Source organism: Lepisma saccharinum, chromosome 24 (assembly GCF_977018435.1).
Source record: "Lepisma saccharinum chromosome 24, izLepSacc3.1, whole genome shotgun sequence".
Taxonomy (NCBI): Eukaryota; Metazoa; Arthropoda; class Insecta; order Zygentoma; family Lepismatidae; genus Lepisma; species Lepisma saccharinum.
The window spans coordinates 49557135-49575872 of record NC_139252.1 but is presented as its reverse complement, the minus strand read 5'-3'; the positions used below and the strand labels follow the sequence as shown (position 1 = coordinate 49575872).

At 35.7% G+C, this 18738-nt stretch overlaps 3 protein-coding genes across 8 annotated transcripts in view; 2 read left to right on the top strand and 1 right to left on the bottom strand.

Moving 5' to 3' along the window:
* Trm1 (tRNA methyltransferase 1) overlaps positions 1 to 968 on the bottom strand; it is a 43613-nt gene extending 42645 nt beyond the window's left edge. The window contains exon 1 of one of the 3 annotated variants that reach the window (XM_083111019.1): positions 907 to 968. Coding sequence is in view for 1 of the 3 variants with exons in the window: in XM_083111017.1 (XP_082967143.1) it covers positions 408 to 456 (49 nt within the window). In the remaining 2 variants the exon portion in view is untranslated. The other 2 variants (XM_083111018.1, XM_083111017.1) reach the window with 2 other exon arrangements.
* Positions 969 to 1060: 92 nt separating this feature from the next.
* Positions 1061 to 6437, top strand: LOC145977978 (uncharacterized). 2 transcript variants are annotated; one of them, XM_083110327.1, is made up of 2 exons: positions 1061 to 1248; positions 4921 to 6437. In XM_083110327.1, exon 2 carries the CDS (start codon positions 5049 to 5051, stop codon positions 6432 to 6434), a length of 1386 nt encoding a protein of 461 aa, XP_082966453.1. In that variant the 5' UTR covers positions 1061 to 1248; positions 4921 to 5048; the 3' UTR covers positions 6435 to 6437. The 2 variants fall into 2 exon arrangements, with proteins under 2 accessions (XP_082966453.1, XP_082966454.1); XM_083110328.1 differs by lacking the exon at positions 1061 to 1248 and adding an exon at positions 2243 to 2358.
* A 28-nt stretch (positions 6438 to 6465) lies between these two features.
* On the top strand, positions 6466 to 17950 carry LOC145977980 (uncharacterized). 3 transcript variants are annotated; one of them, XM_083110332.1, is made up of 5 exons: positions 7592 to 7713; positions 8865 to 8977; positions 9366 to 9553; positions 12136 to 12358; positions 17469 to 17589. In XM_083110332.1, exons 2-4 carry the CDS (start codon positions 8890 to 8892, stop codon positions 12355 to 12357), a joined length of 498 nt encoding a protein of 165 aa, XP_082966458.1. In that variant the 5' UTR covers positions 7592 to 7713; positions 8865 to 8889; the 3' UTR covers position 12358; positions 17469 to 17589. The 3 variants fall into 3 exon arrangements, with proteins under 3 accessions (XP_082966457.1, XP_082966458.1, XP_082966456.1); XM_083110331.1 differs by lacking the exons at positions 7592 to 7713; positions 17469 to 17589 and adding an exon at positions 6466 to 6598 and having other exon boundaries at positions 12136 to 12562; XM_083110330.1 differs by lacking the exons at positions 7592 to 7713; positions 8865 to 8977; positions 9366 to 9553; positions 12136 to 12358 and adding an exon at positions 14109 to 14793 and having other exon boundaries at positions 17469 to 17950.
* The last annotated feature ends 788 nt before the right edge of the window (positions 17951 to 18738 follow it).

Below are 18738 nucleotides of genomic sequence, written 5' to 3'. Positions count from 1 at the left end.
CTGTATTTATTTTAATAGTAGATGCTTAGTAGCGGTGAATAAATGTCGATATTAAAACTTCTACAGAAGACGTTCTTCTTTTCCCGTCATAGTAGCCTATAAGCTTAGTTTTAGTGGTGCGATTAAGGAACCCATGTGGTGCAATATAGGACACCAGTTGCATAGATCGCATCTTTTGCAGACATTTGTTTTACTCGCATTTATCGCAAGCGTGTTACACTTAGGATTTGTGAAAACTACCCAATATGTTGCAAATACTTCACAGTTATTAGAATTCGTGTGAAACTCAAATTAACTCTTGCCACATCATGTAGAGATTGATTTCTCTCTTAGGGGGTGTGATTTATGCAACTTTCCCCTAATTCTCTCAAAGGGTTAGTCTGCCCCACATCGCGATATTTACTTACGTCTTTTGCAAACATATTTCGATAAAGTACACAATACTATATGTCTCATTTGCTGATCGCCACAAGAACACGTTACAACATGAATAATACTCGGGTTAAAACATGTTACTGCCAATTTGCCATGTTACATTATGGGCTTTGGATCACATTATCATTGTTCAACACATTAAAAAATGAACAGTAGGCTCAGAACAGACATGTGTAATGTACCTGGTAGCTTTAGTTCCTTCACTAATGGAGTTTCCAAAACAGAATATGTAACTTCATTTATGGATTACATATATAGGTTAAATCTAAATTCAAAGTATTAAAATAGGTGTAATAATTACGAAGATTACGCTGTATAAATGACACAGTACGACCAATCTCAAAATTTACGCGAATTGTCCATCAATATCATCTTCGTCTTCGCCTGTAATATTCCGGTATTTCTTTCTTGACAGGGTTATTTGTCCTTTATTTCTATGTTAATCCACGACTTATACTAAATTCTAAACACCTTATAGATCCCTTCGTCCTGGATGTTCATCCAATCAAAGTTGAAACTTCTCATGATGTTCCGATTGGGCCAGTGCGTAAAGAAATATTCCGACGTCGAATTATCCATTATCACGTCCATTTAATCTGTTTTCCACAATGTGCAAACTCTGCATCGAACAAGAAAGTACTAATGCGCAGAGAGAGAACAACATCTGCTTTAAAATCGTAATTTCATTACTGAAATCGCAACACAGGATATGAAACAAAATAACAATAATTGCAATTATAATAGAAGTGGACAACTTGTCGAATATTGACTCCGTTCATGTTTACTTTTCTACGAAAGAAGCACACATCTCAGGTATGTATAAATACAAAAGTGTCAAATATACATTTAAAATGTGTTTATTGTAGTGAAGCAATGTTTATTCTTCATTACTTTGCACATCATTTTTTGTGAAAAATTGCCTTTTTTGGTGAACCATTCCAAAAAGAATGTCTATGAACTAGCAATTTCACCAGAATAAACTTATCTTCAAGTAAAAAATATAACTTTTTGTCCAAAACTCTCATAGTGTTGTAACATAGGATACTTAATTTACTGATTGACAATGTTAGTGTCTAACCAAGCCAAAGAAATGTATAGCCTCCTGTATCTTTAAATTCATAAAAATTATAGTGTTTCACAATAAGGTACAAACCACATTTGTTGATACGTATATTGGATCACGATCAGTAATACCAGTATGTGAAATTTTACAGGCGCATTCATCAATGACAATTATGCCCATGTTGACTGGTACCGACGGAATACCAATTATTCTGTCCGATCCATAATGTATGTAAATTATCCCTGATTCTTTTAAGTAAATAAATTCTTGTACTGAACATCTTGGTCCAACATTATTCTTATCTCAGCCCATACCTTACACTTCCTGTGTATTAACTTCTTGTATATATACTAAGTCAAATATTACCAGGAAATATCTCTCCCAATATTGGCATCCAAAATTATTGTATTTATAATTGTGAAACTATGTATGTTATATTATGAACAAGTACACTTGTTGATGTGAGTTTGTCTTTAGCAGATAATATTTAGAAATAAATATAATCAGATCAAGAATGTAATGTTGGTGAAACAAGAAATTATAAATATTACCACAAAAAGTGTAATTAACAGATAAATGCAAAAAAAGCAGCTAATGGAGCAAAATAATACCCGGTAGGTGTTACTGAATGATAGTGAGTTAATTGCATGATTATTGTTTCATGCGTAATTTTACTTCCATTACTTTGACCAATCAATTTGATACTTTGCTAGAACAATCATAAATGTGAATGTAAATGAATACATGAAGTTCAATGCAGAACAACCACATCAATGCCTTAGTATGTATTCATGTCTAAAACCTATAACTTCACAGCACCAATCAATTTGTGTTCCTTCACTGTAAAACATTGAAGTAAGGTTAGTACCAGATGTTAAAATTTTGCACTGACATAATAATGTTCACATCAAGAACATGTTTTACTTCTCCTTCATTAATGTTTTGAATTTATTAAAATGCAATTTGAACATTTAATGCTATTTTAATATAATCAACTCATTTTTTAAATTTGTAAATAGACTACATACTTGCTATTATTCTGAAATAATATTTTTCTATTTGAGCTTGAAATACGCCTTACTTGAGACTGGAATATTTCCTGATGTATACATCAGAGAGGAGAAGTTGTTTTTTTGGGGGGGGAGGTACATCAAGTGTATCTTTTTTAATGGATACTATACTGAACGCGGTAACATTATCGTATGAGGGAAACGGATTCCTTCAAATTTACAGGAGAAAGTACTTACGGAAATCATTTTCTTTAGCGTTGTGGAAGTTCCCGAATATAGATTTGATCCATTTTAATGTGAATGCGTGTTGTTTTCTGCGAAAATCTCTGTCCGACATGCTGTTTCTGCTCCCGCCATTTGCTTTCTGCATGAGAGTGCAATGTTCCGTGTGTTAAGACGATGCAACCCCGCAGCCAGTGTTTCAGCCTCGCCGTGTTTTCACTAGAACCACCTGTCGAGTATTTTTAATTTTTTTTGGAACACGTTTACAATACTGAACCACTCTCCAATTGCTATGAAATTTGGCCTACTCACTAATTGAGACCTCCTAATCACGAATCTGCATGTAATAATTGGCAGTCAAGTATGGAAATCAATAAAAAAACTAAATAAACTATGTTTTATTAACGTAACGTAACCCTACCATAAGAACAGCAGCTCCACGGAACAAGCCATTTTCCCCGAATGGGTGTCACTTATCGCACAACACTTAAGCAACATTGTGTTCCGACGTCACAGGAGAGAGCTTTTTCATGTTAGGCAATAGAAGGTAACGCGTCTCTTAGCGAAAATATTAATTTTTCTGTGTATTTATGCTAATGGAACCTAACCTAACAGGCCTAACCTAACCACGTAGGCATTCCTCGTCTGACGTCAATATTCAAGGTTGCAAGATTGTTGTGCGTAAAGGAAGAGCATTAACGAATTGCGAAAGAAAGATGGTTCCGAATTGCTGTGTATGGACAATGAACGTGGTAAATCGCAAGGTTATTTTACAAGTTCTACACGTAAATGCGACGTATTAGCATAATTTCAAATCCGGGCACGAAAGTAGATATTTTCCGGTGAACGAGGTTGCAACACTGCATAAATCGACAAAACACACTCACAACGCCCCCTAAACCAGTATGCTATCACGGCCATAATGTGTTACAGATTCGAAACAACAAGTAACAGTAAGTACTCGTAAATCTAAGAAATAGACATTGATATGCATTATTTCACATTAGGAAGTGTTCCACATTCGAAAATAAAGCAAGCAAGGTAAAGAAGTCCGAAATATATGATTCGTAGGTGTTTCCCTCATACGATAATAGTACCCTGAACGCAACTCCAACTGGCAGTTGACCTTGATGGTTGTTTCTGGTGCGTCCTGTCCCCCAATCATTTTCAGGGGTGTGTGGTCCGATGAGTGTCAACAAACTCAGTTGTGAAGTAAAAGCTGAAGGTATCACATCGCTCTCCCGAAGAAATGTTACCAAGCATACTTCTGTTTTCGCCAGTTGCCTTTATATGACTGTGTGTCCGCCTGCATTCCGACCTGTGGGTGGGCCTTCTGGAAACTTCAATGTACAGAAGGCCCACCCACAGGTCGGAATGCAGGCGGACACACAGTCATATAAAGGCAACTGGCGAAAACAGAAGTATGCTTGGTAACATTGCTTCGGGAGAGCGATGTGATACCTTCAGCTTTTACTTCACAACTGAGTTTGTTGACACTCATCGGACCACACACCCCTGAAAATGATTGGAAACTTCAATGTACAGAACCACATGTGCAGTTGAACCTGCTGATTTCTGGTGTTGACTCTTTCTCCCTTTACAGTATGTTTGGCAACATGTGGTGAACCCAGCACTCATTTGTTTCATCCCGCAAACAATGCTCGGTACCTTGTGACTCGAAAATGCCCGATCTTAGTCGAAGAAAATTCAACTGATTGCTGATCCGCTGTTTCGCAGCCATCAGTTGGAGTTGTGTTTAGTATAGTGGGAATTTTGATGGAAAATAAATATTTTAATCCTATTTTGTCTTCGTTGCACTTTTTGACACTAGGTGTGGAGCAGGTGCATCCTGGTGTAGGCTAGTGCAAGGAAATTACATTCAACCAAGTAAACAGATAGCGGTGTTCAAGTTCAGAATATGCAACAAATTACTGTCTGCTGCTTTAAATGTTTATTTGATTAGTTACTGCGCACCGCGTGACCGTACGTCACACATTACACTGCTCCAGAATGTAGTGCAAACAATCCAGACACCAAATCAACGGCGTAGACAAGCCGGTGTTGCACCATGTAACCAACTAGACACACACGTACAGAGAGAGTCAAAAAGTGCAGCGAACTAGGCGGGACTATTGGTGTGTTGTATTGTGTGTATTAGCAGGTGTGCTAATATTATATGTAATCTTGCAGGTATTTTGTCTAATCAACTGGGAGAATAGAGAAGAATTTTGAACCTCTCCAAAAGTGCCAACAACCTCCTCTTCCTGTAAAATAGATTGCTGTAAAAACCACTTCAGAAGATAGATAGAATAGCGAAAATGAAGAAGGACAAGGGCAGAGAGTTGTTAAAAAAGTGCAAATTGAAAGTACATAAAGATTTGCTACTACAAGAAGATAACAAAACTGTAGTTGAGGAGGATTTATCCAGACGCAAGTTTCAAACCCATTATTTGCAGCAAAGAAAGAAGGTATGTTCAAAGTTCAAAGCACAGACACTTTCTGTGAGTGGGATAGAAGAAAGCAGTTCAAGCAAGAAGAGCATGAAAGTAAATGTTAAGTGTGGCAAAGAAGTGAAACAAAAACCCAAAGTAGGTGATAACTGGTCGTGTTTAGTGTGCAATGGATTGCACAAGTCGTTAGAGAAACTTAATGACCATTATGTGTCTTCTCATAGCATCAAAGAGTTATCATGCACAATTGTAATGCTTCAAAGCAAATATTTTGTACATTCTCTTGGTAGTAAAGAGATCGAAGCGAAAAAGGAAACTGCCAGAGGAGAAATAGAAGCGTGTGATGCAGCCTTAGAGAATGCAAATTTGACTTTTGAGAGTGGATCTTCAGATGAAAGCACACATAACATGACCGGTTTAAATTGGACAGGACAGATGAACACAGAAGTGTCCTCAGCAGCAACAAATGTAGTGAAGAAGAAGCACAAGAAATGTGACCAAAAGATCGGTAGTAGAGCTCCTCATACATGTCCCACTTGCGGGAAGATCTTAAGTTCTCGTGGAAACTTGAAGAAACACGAAATCCTCCACAAACAGTCTAAACCATGGAGCTGTGAAGAGTGCAGCATTGGTTTTAATTCCAAGCGAGACCACAACCACCATCAGATGCAGAGACACTCGCAAGTCCGCCCGTTCATTTGCGACATCTGCGGGAAGGGTTTCGTGTACAAGCATTACCTAAGTGAACACATGAACTACCATTCTGGTGAGAAACCTTGCACCTGCAAGCATTGTGGCAAGAGCTTCGCGAGCAACAACTCGTTGAATAAGCATCAACAGAGGCACGCTGAACAGAAATTGCACGCATGCAGCAAATGCGGGAAAACCTTCATGGTCCGGTACGACTTGACGGCACATTTCCGCAAAGTGCACGCGAGTGGGAAAAAATCCAAATGTGGAGTCGAACGCAAGCCTTTACCCATAATTAATCCTGCATCTATTTTAAACATCAAATTGAATAGTCCACAAATTAATTCTAGCGAAGTTGCACATGGTGTGGTGGATGGTGATTTGTTTTGCGATAGTAGTGGTCTAATAGCCGCATGCGAGATTATAGGGGATGGAAGTGAACAATCTGATCTGGTAACTTTGCAAGAAGTGGCACAAAATATCACGATTATCACTGCTTTGTCTCAACCGGATGTTATGTTGGAGCAATGCCTTTCAAGTAGTCCTTCATATGTGAGCTCCTAAGATCTGTTCAATTGTTCAGAAATTTGAAAACAGCTTAATATCCATCTGTACAATGAGGCTTCAAGAAATATAATGTGATGGAATGGTTACAATTCCATGGAAAGAAGAGAAGCAGTTATGTAAAATCTGTGTCAGTTGGAGTTCCAAGAATCAAGATTTTTTGTGTAAGTTCAAACATAGTTGTACATTATAAATAATTAGATTTATTTTCATTAAGAGGCATTCCATGAAAAATGGTTCTACTCCATGTAAATAACAAAGTGAGTTAATCTGGAAATTATTATTGTTTTTAATTGATAGAGGTTTAAATGTTTGTGAATGCATATAATTTGAACATTTCACGAACAAAAAGCTGTGGCCTATGTTTTTCAAAGGCAAATGAAGTCAAATTTTGCTACATTTTTAAGCATAACACGTAACGCAGTTTTGTTAATGCTTTTCATGTATTCATACTCAAGTTTTTTTCATTTGTTAGCAGACACCACAAAGTATTTCATAATTCTAAGAAATCAGTTCTTTATGACTATTTTAATCCAATTTCCTGTCTAAAACCTTACATTTTATGTGTGAAATGTCATTCACATAATGCTGGAATGCCCCTTAAATGTTTTCAAGAACCATGCTTTGTAACTTGCTATAAGTAATATTTTTGTCTCCACATGGCTACAATTATTGTTATTCCATTGCAATACACAGTACCCTGAGCTTATTGCACTCTATGGAACAAGGTTATACATAGGGATACACATTTGGAAAATACTTAAATACCATCTGACTAATTAAATATAATACAGTGATTTGTATTCAATTTAATGTTTATTATGTTTCAGTTCTGTGGAATTGCTTGTGTGTTGACTGCACAGAAAATCTACATTGACCAAAGATACCCAACTGCAGAATGCATCACTTTCTAGTAAATCTTCTCATTGTCATGATTTAACCATATGACCCAACCCATCAGTTCCATGGCATATTGACCATTTACTTCACAAATCTAATGATGAATGTCTGACAGTTTCGTATTTCTTTCTGTCGATAGTTTTTGTGTGTTACAAGCTTTTAAACATGTTTTTCAAATGTAATGTTTCAGGAGAACACATGTTCCTTTGATCAATGTTTCAGTTAAATTTAACAAAAACAAAATAAAGAAACAGTTATACAATGAGTCTTGTCAATAATGTTATATTGTTGGAGCCTAACAACGGAAAAGAAATGAAATGAGAAATTTTTCGACTGATATTCTTATCAAACTTTAATTATCAATCCTAAATATCATCAGGTAAATCAAAATATTTATCCTCTCTAGGAATTTCTTGACCTTTCCTCCATAGTGAATCATGTCGCCACCTTTATTATTTAATTTCTTCTTTCGTCGTGAACGAAGCCTCTCACTTTATATCTATGTTTCCCATCACTTTCTTGAATCATATGCTTCTCCTCCATGATGTGAGTTGACAAGTCCATTCTTGATCCTAAATTTGTAATGTCTAAATCATGTTCATGTAACCTCTTTTCAATAATGCTTTTCAGTACAGGAAAGAAAGCTAGTTTTAAAACTGATAGAATGATCCAAATTAGGAATCAAGTTACAATAAAACTACATGGAATAAGAAAAGTGCACAGAGATGAACACCTGTTGAAAGGAGATTTGTTTGTATTCCATTCCTCAAATGTTTCACCCCTCCCATAAAAAACCTTGTAATAAAAGGATCCTCAGTTGAATAACCTATGGAAACACACAGTGGCTCAGATCCCACTTTATTTGTACCATAATAACACTAAACTATGAATTTATAAGCCAAATTTCGGCTTGAAATAAAGTTTTAGAATGAACAATTTTTATATTTTATGCACTGCAAATATATGTTTGTTCCTACTAGGGCAAAAATATTGATCATGATATTAAGCAAGATATGAATGTAAAAGTTGTGATACTCTTTAGCTTTTCCATATGGCTAGGGATCGTGAGTTCATATCCCAGATAAAACATGAACGTTTCTTTGTTTCTTCTCTTATGTATGCCATTGCATCATTTGTTCCCATTGTTGCAAGAAACCTGATGTAGAAAAACTACAGAAATTATCGTGCGAGTAAATGATTTCCACTGTTGTAGAAAACCTGGATTTTTCGAAAATATACCCAAGAAACCTAGGAAAATCAAAAGTTTTGTACTTGTAAGAACTTGAAAATGAATTGCACTTTAAAAAAAAAAAAACAGCTTTTTGATAAAAGATATTTGTGTTCATTTATTTTGGATAAAAACAAATGCAATTTAGCACTTAAAATGTGGGCACCACAGAAAGTCGGGGAATTGTTTTGCCAAAATGAGTGGCAAAATAGGTTATCATTGTGTGTATGTAATGTGTATCTGTGTTGTGCAGGTGCAGTGATATTATAGTTCTTGTATTGAATAATATGCTTGTCTGTTAGGTAAAAACACATCAACGGTGAAGTGATGGCTGCAGAGAATGTGTACGACTGCGAATTTGAACGCTATTTGGATCTTGCCAGATATTACATTGAGAAGCTGGACAGCATTGAAGGTACCCTTTTAATAGTCTGTCTTTAGCAGTGACATTCTTGAAATTGTAAGCAATCCTAGTAATAACCCCATCATTGACCAGTGCCTGCTCACCAACTTCAACTACTGTAACTAGTTAAATAATAACGGATTTCATAAGAGCCTACATTGGAAGTATACCAATACTAGTGTAGATCATTATTCTTATGTATAATAGAGTAATAGACTGCAAAGGTTTCGATCACACAATTACAGTAATTTTCATCCCCGATTACCTAGACTACTCAAAGTATACACCGCTGATAGAGTGGAATGTTATTTTAAAGTCCTTGGAAAATCTGGACAGAGAATTTTGTTTGTCGCAATAAGTGGGAATTCTACAATGCACTTACATATGTATTCTATTTTAGACCGGAGAATGGCTTGTAATTGGATCAAGAAACTATGTGCCATGGATTCAGATGAAATCACTGTAAAGAAGTGTCGTATCCAGTACTTCAAGTATTTGCTCACTGTTCTTCGTATTGGAGGTCTCACGGGGCCATTTGCCCAAAATCCACCCGAGGGGCCCATCACAGATTCCCCTGTAGAGGACTTGGTGAGTACATTCTTTGTTTATGCAAGCATGACGTTTTAACACATTACATCGTAGTATATTCGTGTATCCTATCGGATTTTCAATACTTAACTATTTTATTATTAAATAGTGAATGGGCTTATCCATTTTTGAAGTATGACTCAAAAAATTCAGTTTTTATTTTCCATATTTGTACATATATTAGGTTTTGGCTCATATTTTACATGTTTTAGTTATTTTTATATATTATTTCCATATTTTAGAACATTTCTCAACATATACTTATATAATGTCTTGTAGTCTGTAATTTACTGTATGCATTTATGTTGCTATGTATCGTTATTAACTATAATAATCATTTCTTACTTTCAGAGATTTTTAGTTTTCAATTTTTTTTATCGATTGCGTCAATTATATATACTTAGAAATTATGAAAAACTCTAAAAACTTGTTGGTTTTTAAAGTCCATTGTTTATATTTACTCATATTTAGATATTAGTTTAGTGTTGATTGCATGATAATCACACACTCAAAACTAGGGCTGAGCCAATACCGATGCCGATGTACTGATACCACTGGTATCGGTATCAGAAAGTATCGGTTGGAATTTATTAACAGATACCGGCCGATACTTTTCCAGGATTTAGTCTATCACAGGCTCCGCAAAATTGTTGAGCGACACTTTCGCAGACTCTAAATATCCTGTAAATTATGCAAAATTTGAACATTCCTATTTTGTATGAGTTTTCTGTGAAAAAAACTGAATTTTGTGATAATGTAATGTGTAATTTAATAGTATTGTGGTAATGTCATCACCTTGTGATCAAGAAGTCCCTGGTTGGATACCCGTGCAGGCACATTTCACCAGTTCGGATCCCACTTTAAACTGTAGGTCCAGTTCCGATTAGCAAAACAACAATTTAGTCCAAGCCAACAATATTCTCACGTAATTATTGAATATTTTAAACCAAAAATCTTGTTAATGCATATAATGAAAGTGGAATACTTATACATTAATATTATTCAATATTTTGAACACCTTTTAATTACTACAATTTTCAAGCATCGGTATCGGTGGGAATCGGTGAGAGTATCGGCATCAGATCAAAGTGGTATCGGCTCAGCCCTACTCAAAACAAGTCAACATAAACTCAAATTTTAACCCTGGCAGCACAGCATACGTGGGGCTCAGAGCACAAGTGGCATTAACTCCATTCAAGACAGTTTTGAGAAAAGGGCACATTTAAGTAACTTATTACTATGTTTATCTGTTGGAGCACAAACATATCGGTGCCTCTATGAGCAAGAATTTGAAACTTAGGAGATCCTTACTTGTAGCACTGAAATGTTGATACTTTACAATTCTAAGTTATTCATAAACCCCTCATGTATGGAGACTCTAAATGCATCCAGTGTCCTCAAAAGCACACATGCATTAGGGTCATTCCACACAATTTTTATCAATTTGATGCCCGAGGGGGAAGAGGAGCTTAAATAGCATAAAATTTAACATGAAAGTATAAATTGGGGGTGAGAATGAAAGAAACTGAAGCCAAGTGTTAAACAAGATTAAATACTGTAAGCAATGCCAGGAACCTCAGAGTAAGTTTTTGTGGTGTGTTGATCATACTCATGCCATGTCGATATGCTTGTAACAACTCATGTCTGAGCACCAATTGCACTAGTGTGACCAGTCTGATATAGATGTGCTTGATTTGTCACATCTGTGACGTTAATTGCACCAAGGCTGTTAGAACTTTTTTTTCTACATTTGAGTATACCTATACATGAAAAGCTATATTCAATTCTCTCACAAAAATTTACACGATTGGGATTTGCAAAGCAGTACATGCATAAAAGGATGTTTTGTTGGTTCAGAAGCATAAAGGATTGATACGTTTCTAGAGATAGGAGTATAACAAAACTTCAGGAAAAGAGTAACGTGGAAAGACTATAAAGATGTTCAACTAAACAAAATCTGTGTGAACTTGATTAATTTATGAAACCAAGTTTCAGTGTGTGTAAAAAAAGGAAAATAAATAATTTATAATTAAACCATAATGAAACTGAAATATTATTTCTTGTATTTTTTCAAAAAGACTTCGATTTTAAATTATTTGCTTTGCTGTATAGAAAATTAACTTTTATTCTTCATTAATTTACTATCATTATTGCTATTGTTGTAAATCTGAACAATTATAAGAAACTGTGAACTATGTGCAATAAAATAGATAATGTTAGTGTGTGCAATCTAAGGAAGAAAACAAAATATCATTGTTTATTGAAGACAACAGGGTGACCCAAAAAAGGTAACCAAAATGTAGAACAAAGCCTTATGTTTTCGGTTACCCTTTTTGGGGACACCCTGTATAATCTGTAACATATTGAACATATACAATTAAGTGTTTTTGTTTCTTTCTTTAAAATTGAAAATCTATCATCCTGAGAAAAATTACTGAGTATAGCCAATTGCATGTTGGAATTTTGAACATGGGCTATTCAGCCTGTGTATATGAAATAGTTTCTTTGATCCACATCTCATCCATACACAAAGTCATGTATCATTTATTTTATTTGTTTATTTTTCACATTTCTCTCTTCAGGAAAGCTACGAGTTCGAACTTGCTCCAGAAACAGGTGCAGTCGATTGGCTGAAAGTGGGATTGGAAGACAGAAGTTACTTCTCCCACTGGTCACCAGATGGCCGCACCTATGTAGCCTCCAAGCCAATTCCTGGACGAGGAGCCATCGTGTACATGGCAGTTGCCACAGACCCTTCGTATGGGTGGGACATCCCTGCAGATACTGAACGAAAGAATGTGTGAAGTAATGCCTTTTTTCTAAATGAATCAAAACCAGTCAAAATTTTGAAGAATTATTTGCCAATATAATATTTCTGGAAATGATTTACAATATTGTATAGACTACCATGGGAGGCAGTCAGTTTTGTAGAGACAGCTTGTGAATATTGCAGTTGTATGCATATCAATAGAGTTTAATGTAACATCATGCAATTTTTATGAATAAAGAATGAAATAAATTGCGTTCATTTTAATTCACATATTTAACCCATAACTGAGAATGTTCATGCCAGCCCCCGTGGCAGAATGGTTAGCACATCGCTCTACGATGCCAAGGGTCCCGGGTTCGAATCCCAGCCTAGTCATGGGTGTTTGTAAGTGTACATTCATCAATTTCATCATATCATCACTCATCCCCATCTTCGCAAATTAGCCAAAAGTGGCACAAGAAGCGAAGTAAAATAAAGCCAATGAACCTGAGAATGTTCATGTGGATTTAGGTTAACTGAAATAAATAATAATACTGCATATATCTATTCCTTGTAAATTCTTCATTCTTCAGTTGTTTTCTTTAACCCTTAGACATTCTTATTATCTTTTTTATTAACTGACTCACTCTCCGAGAAAACCCCTCTGATGCTGTCACTGAATTTTAACCATAAGAAAGGGGAGCAATGTAATCAGCTGTTGCTGTTTACCCTGCTGCCCTTGTATTGTTAGAGTATGTAGTGTTCAATATAAATGCAACTTTACTTAAGTTTTTTGCGAGTATGATATGTTTTCTTCAATTACGACGTTTCGAGAGATAACTTCTCTCTTCTTCAGGTTTCGGTGTTATAAGCAATTCATAAAGTCATAGCTTCGTCAAAATATTTCTTCCATAGTCAACAGGATTAAGGGGTATGTGAGCGGGGAAAAAGTATAGGAAGATCGATTACACACTGACAATTTACGTGAAACCTGAAGAAGAGAGAAGTTATCTATCGAAACGTCGTAATTGAAGAAAACATATCATACTCGCAAAAAACGTAAGTAAAATCGCATTTATATTGTTAATCTTGTGAGTAATTCGCACATAGTATATGTACGTAGTGTTCTTCAACACATCATATTTAAGTTGTTGAGAATTTTGACAAGGAAAAAAGGGGGAGAAGTTATAGCAATACAAGAACTCCGGCACAAGCGAAGGGGAACGAGATTAGTAGTTTTCTTTTTTTATTGGTTTTAGCTGTTACAGCAGTTCTGCACGAAGTATACCACATTTTGTTTTTAATACCCCTTTACATGTTAACCTGTTTTACATTTAGTTATACGCAGTGTCCTACATGGTAGGGTTTTGTATGAATGTGAAATAGTTTGGTTAATCCACATCTCCCAGTCATCTTTGTATTTTCTTTTTTTAACTCTTGATAATAAAACTTAGTATCGTGAAATTTTTAAAATTTCTTGTAGCAATGCAGTATTGGTGATTTTTATGATTGTGTAACCAATGCTTTTTTTTTAGCTAAGAATAAAACTAATAACATTTTATTTTAATGAAAGAAGAGAGAAAGTGTGTTTGTGAAAGTAACTACATGGATGGACAGTCAGTTTTGAACATACTGTACCACACTATTTGATGAACACAATTACAAACAAACCAACGTGAAGAGTATCAGAACCTTTCTTCCCAAAAAAAAATGGCACTGATTGTAGCACTACTTTCATTGATGCAACAATGTAATGTCTATTGCCCAGGAATAAAAAGAGAAGAAATGGTACCATAGAATTCAAATCATCGTACACTAGAGTCCATAATGTTTCTCAATGCTGCCTACAGTTCCTTTCAGATTCGTGAAGAAGGAGAGAATTTTTTGATACATTCCCCGCCATTGGCCCAACAGGCAGAAGCAGTTGGCTTGCCAAGGATGCCCTCTGCAGAGTCACTGAACATAACATTGCAAAAACTGGAGGTGGACGTGAGCGAAACACCATATTACAGGATGAAAAGACATGGACGGTTGGTGCAGGTACGAGAAAGCATCCTCGGACTGCCTTTGCCACCTGCCAAAGACGTGAAGAAGCTCAGATTGAAGGTTGCTAAGAGAATCGCCCAGAGAATACATTCGCCTCTAGATGCCGCTGCTTTTGTACACCTTATGATGTCAAGAATTGGACTAGACTTGTTCCTCTCGGCATACTGGCTTCTCCGTGCCGACCAGAAGCGTCTGGATGATCCACACATTAAAACTTTGTTTGCCATGTGTTACGGTGCTGTTATGTGGACCATAGGAAGGAACAGAGACTATGTGGCAAATTATCTTGTGTATTTGTTGTCGGAGGCCATTTGCATCGAAGACCCAGATCCTGATCACAAAGCTCTCAGATTGCTCAATCGCAAGATTGCATTTCAAGAAGCTAAGAAGTTTGTCCGCACATATCTGATTGGTTTACCTGCACCAGAAGTTCATGTTGTGCAAGGTATGAGATGTCTATATTGCTGGGATATCTCGCACAAACTGCTTTTCATATCAGTATTATACCCATTTCATCTAGTTTGATTTGTTGTTTTAAGTCTTCTTTATGGACAAAAAGGCTAATCGGGACTGGACTTAAAATTTTAAAGTAGGATTCGAACCACTGTGCCTCTACCAGTATTGAACCCGGGACCCCTTCATTGCAAGGCAATGGCATTGCTACTGCACCATTGAGGAGGCCCTCTTGCAACTTGTACTGGCAGCTGGAAATCAGCAATCGGTTTAATTCAGTGTACCTGTCATCTGTAACTTAACAAACTCTCTAGCCTTCTTAAACCCAAAGGTTTATGGCTGCAGCAACACAAGTCTTACATCTGTCCCTCTCCTGGGCAAGATCAATCCAATCTTTCCCATTCTTACCTAATTTCTAGGGGCATGCATATTTCGTTTTTGACGAAAAAACGAAATTTGAAAAAACACATTGTAGTGTTAATTTTTCATATTTTTGAAAGGTGTGAGATGCATTTTGTGACCATGTTTTGTCACGAAATAATGCGAAATGAACTGCAAAAAGCGAAATTAACCCTTAAACACGAAATTTACCGTTTATATACCGATGCGACACCTTCCGAGGTCTGAATTATCCTGAGAGTTATGCAATTTCCGGAAAATTGATTAATTCTGCTGTTAATATTGGAGAAGCAAAAATGGACTCCTTTACACAGAAATAAACTTAATACTCTGATAACTACATAAATGTGCTATTAGAAGTGAAATGTTAATTCTGTGGAATAAGTGTAGTTTTTAAATCAAATTTAGGATTATATTCACAATTTTAAAACCAAAATGTATTTTTATATACCACCTTTCATCCAATTTTTCACCGCTATAACACCGATATTTTATTTTATTTACCGCTTTTGAACCCGAAATTGACTCAGTTTTTGTACCAAAATTTTGCTTTTTTATTTACCAAAAATATGTGCCTCTACTAATTTCTTTAGGCCCATCTCAAAGTGTCAAAGATCTCTCGCAGTATAAAACATACTGAAGTCGGATGCACCCTATATTGCCAAATCTATCATAACCACATACAGTGGAATCTCGATATTACTTTCATAAGGGGATCAAGGTTAAAAGAAGCTGTAAATGTGACAGTTGCTAAAGAACCCTGTTACGAGTGGATCCTCATGAACACAGGGGGAAATACCAGTTGAAGAACCTTGGCAGCAACAAGCAAAGGCAGTAATTACACTTGGCAACATTGCTCCAGTACAGCTAAGGGTCATTCTACAACATTCATTCCATAACTGAGATTGCCACCTGTTCCAGGTTGCACACCATCCAAGGTGACTGACAGATAGAAATCGACAAGCAGCCAAGCAGCTGCCAGTTGAAGGCACATTCTGTATAATTTATTGTCAGTATGTATTTAGCATAAAGGTTAAAGTATGCCATGTTGAATAACAAACTGAGGTATTGATATTATACAGGGTGCATAAGGTATTTGAGGATATGAATGTGCACCTTCATTTTTATGCGAACTAATTGCTGTACTTTTATCTTTTCTGAGTAACAATGGCAGACTATCAGCTAACACAAGACATGACAAGGCACACTGCGATTGTTGCGATATACGCAAAGCACAGCGATGTTGGATGGCGGCCTATCTGCAAGACCATCAAACTGAACGTGTGGACACCTAACTTGCCAATCCTAAATCCCACTATTACATGTTGTTGAACAGGAGACTAATAGTCATTCCCACAATAGAACTGATCCCCTGAAAGCTGCTATTATCTTAGTAATGTCCAACATAATAAGGACCATTTGATTTGTGCATGTCTGGCCTGCAATGAAGGAATCATTGCGGCTGAAGGCAGTTACAACTATTACTGCATCTATGTACCAAGTTTTGCATCAATAGATATCATCATTCATTAGATATGGATATACTGCGTCCAATGTGTCCTCAAATACCTTATGTATAATGCCTGTACAGTATATTGAAAAGTATTAGTTCCTATTAGCTTCTATTTTATTTACAAATATATTTTATCCTTTAACAAAGAACAAATAAATAGAGTAAGTTCTGTATTATCCAAGGGGTAAAAATTCTTAAACACAATTTAAAAAACCAACAAAAAAAACCCACTGGAGTGGGTAGAACAGCAGACAGAGGCAACACCAATTGTTGAGTCATTCAAATGATGGTGTGGCATTGCTGCTTGAAAACAATGCAACATATTGTTTAACTATTTCCCCTTTAACATCAATGTTACTACTGTACTGAGCAATGTAACCACAATATTCAAAATAATACTGTATGTCCAATTTTTCACATACTGTAGTTTTTTCTTTCACGTCTTCCAATTTTCCCTATGTTCCATATAAGTACAATTTTTTTGTAATTTGAGGAAATCTCGGTCCCGTCTACCTTGAATATATTGGGACCATACTGTAGTGTCAAATGTGCATGTGAAGTAAAGCAAAGGATTTTTCTCTGAACAGGAAAAATCTATGAAAACAGATTACCATCAATGCCCCTAATCCTACTACAGGCTTATAAGACAAGTTTTTATTTACGAAATCTTATGAGGTCTCCATATCATTTTAATGTCATTCAACATGTACCAAGGCTCATATTAAAACCTTCACATACTTTTTTATTTATTTCAGCAACGAATGTTCATAAGCAAATGGCACACTCCAGACCTACCGCTATGTTGAACGTATTTGGCTGCAGTCCATTAATGGATCTTCTTTTGAAGCGTGAGGAACCCTCCGATGCATCAGCGCCTGCTCAGCTGTTGAGCTACACAATGCCCAGGCTCGACATACACTTGAAACCAAAATAGTTAAATAAAAAATAAGTGAAGTGTCTGAAACCTACCATTGAAACATAAAACTGTTGTTACCAATCAATCTTCATGTTCATTGCATGCCAATTTACTTATCTTAATTCTAATTAATCAAATTACAATGTGCATCCAGAAAGTAAATTCCAATTGGTAGAGGCATGCATATTTTGTTTTTGACGGGAACATAAAATGTTAAATAATACATTATAATGTTCACTTTTCATGTTTTTGAAAGGTGTGAGATACATGTTTCGTCACAAAATGATGCGAAATGAACTGTAAAATTTGAAATAAACTCACTCCAACACAAACTTTATAGTTTATTTACTGATGCAGTACTTCCTGAAGTCTGAATTACGCAAATCATAGAAAATAGATTAATTCTGCTGTAAATATTTCAGAAGGAAAAATTGACTCCTTTACACAGGAATGAACCTAATACATTGAAAACTACATAAATGTACTATTAGAATGGAAATGTTTATTTTGTGTACTAAGTGTGGTTTTCAAAATCAAATTTATGGTTATATTCACCATTTTTGTACCGAAAAACAAAAAGGAATTGTTAAACTATTTCATTATCAATGAATTCTACATATCTACCAATCACCATCATCTAACCTTAAGACAGTTAAAAGTGCAACATAAAATAAACAAATATAAACCCAATTATAGTTAAGTTTCTATGTCTGATGAAGAAGAGTGATCTAGAATGCTACAGAACACCTCTCCCCACTTTTAGAAAGGAGGTGTCCACAATTTCACAAGAACAAAATTCCTGAACTTTTCCAGTCCAAGAACAAAAAAATTCCAGACCAAATCATTAGGGCAATTAGTATAATGAATGTTAGGTAGATCATCACTATATTTTAGCTAAACACACACACACTTAGAATCCCACTTAAGCAAGTTTTAGAATATTAACTTCACATGGATATAATGAGAACGGAAACTTGGAATAATTGAATGTTCACGTATTTCTGCATAATACTGTCTTGAAATGCACTGATTGATTAATAAAGAATTATTTTTTTGTATGAATTTGTAACAATCATATAGTCCAAATAATACATATTTATAGCAAACTT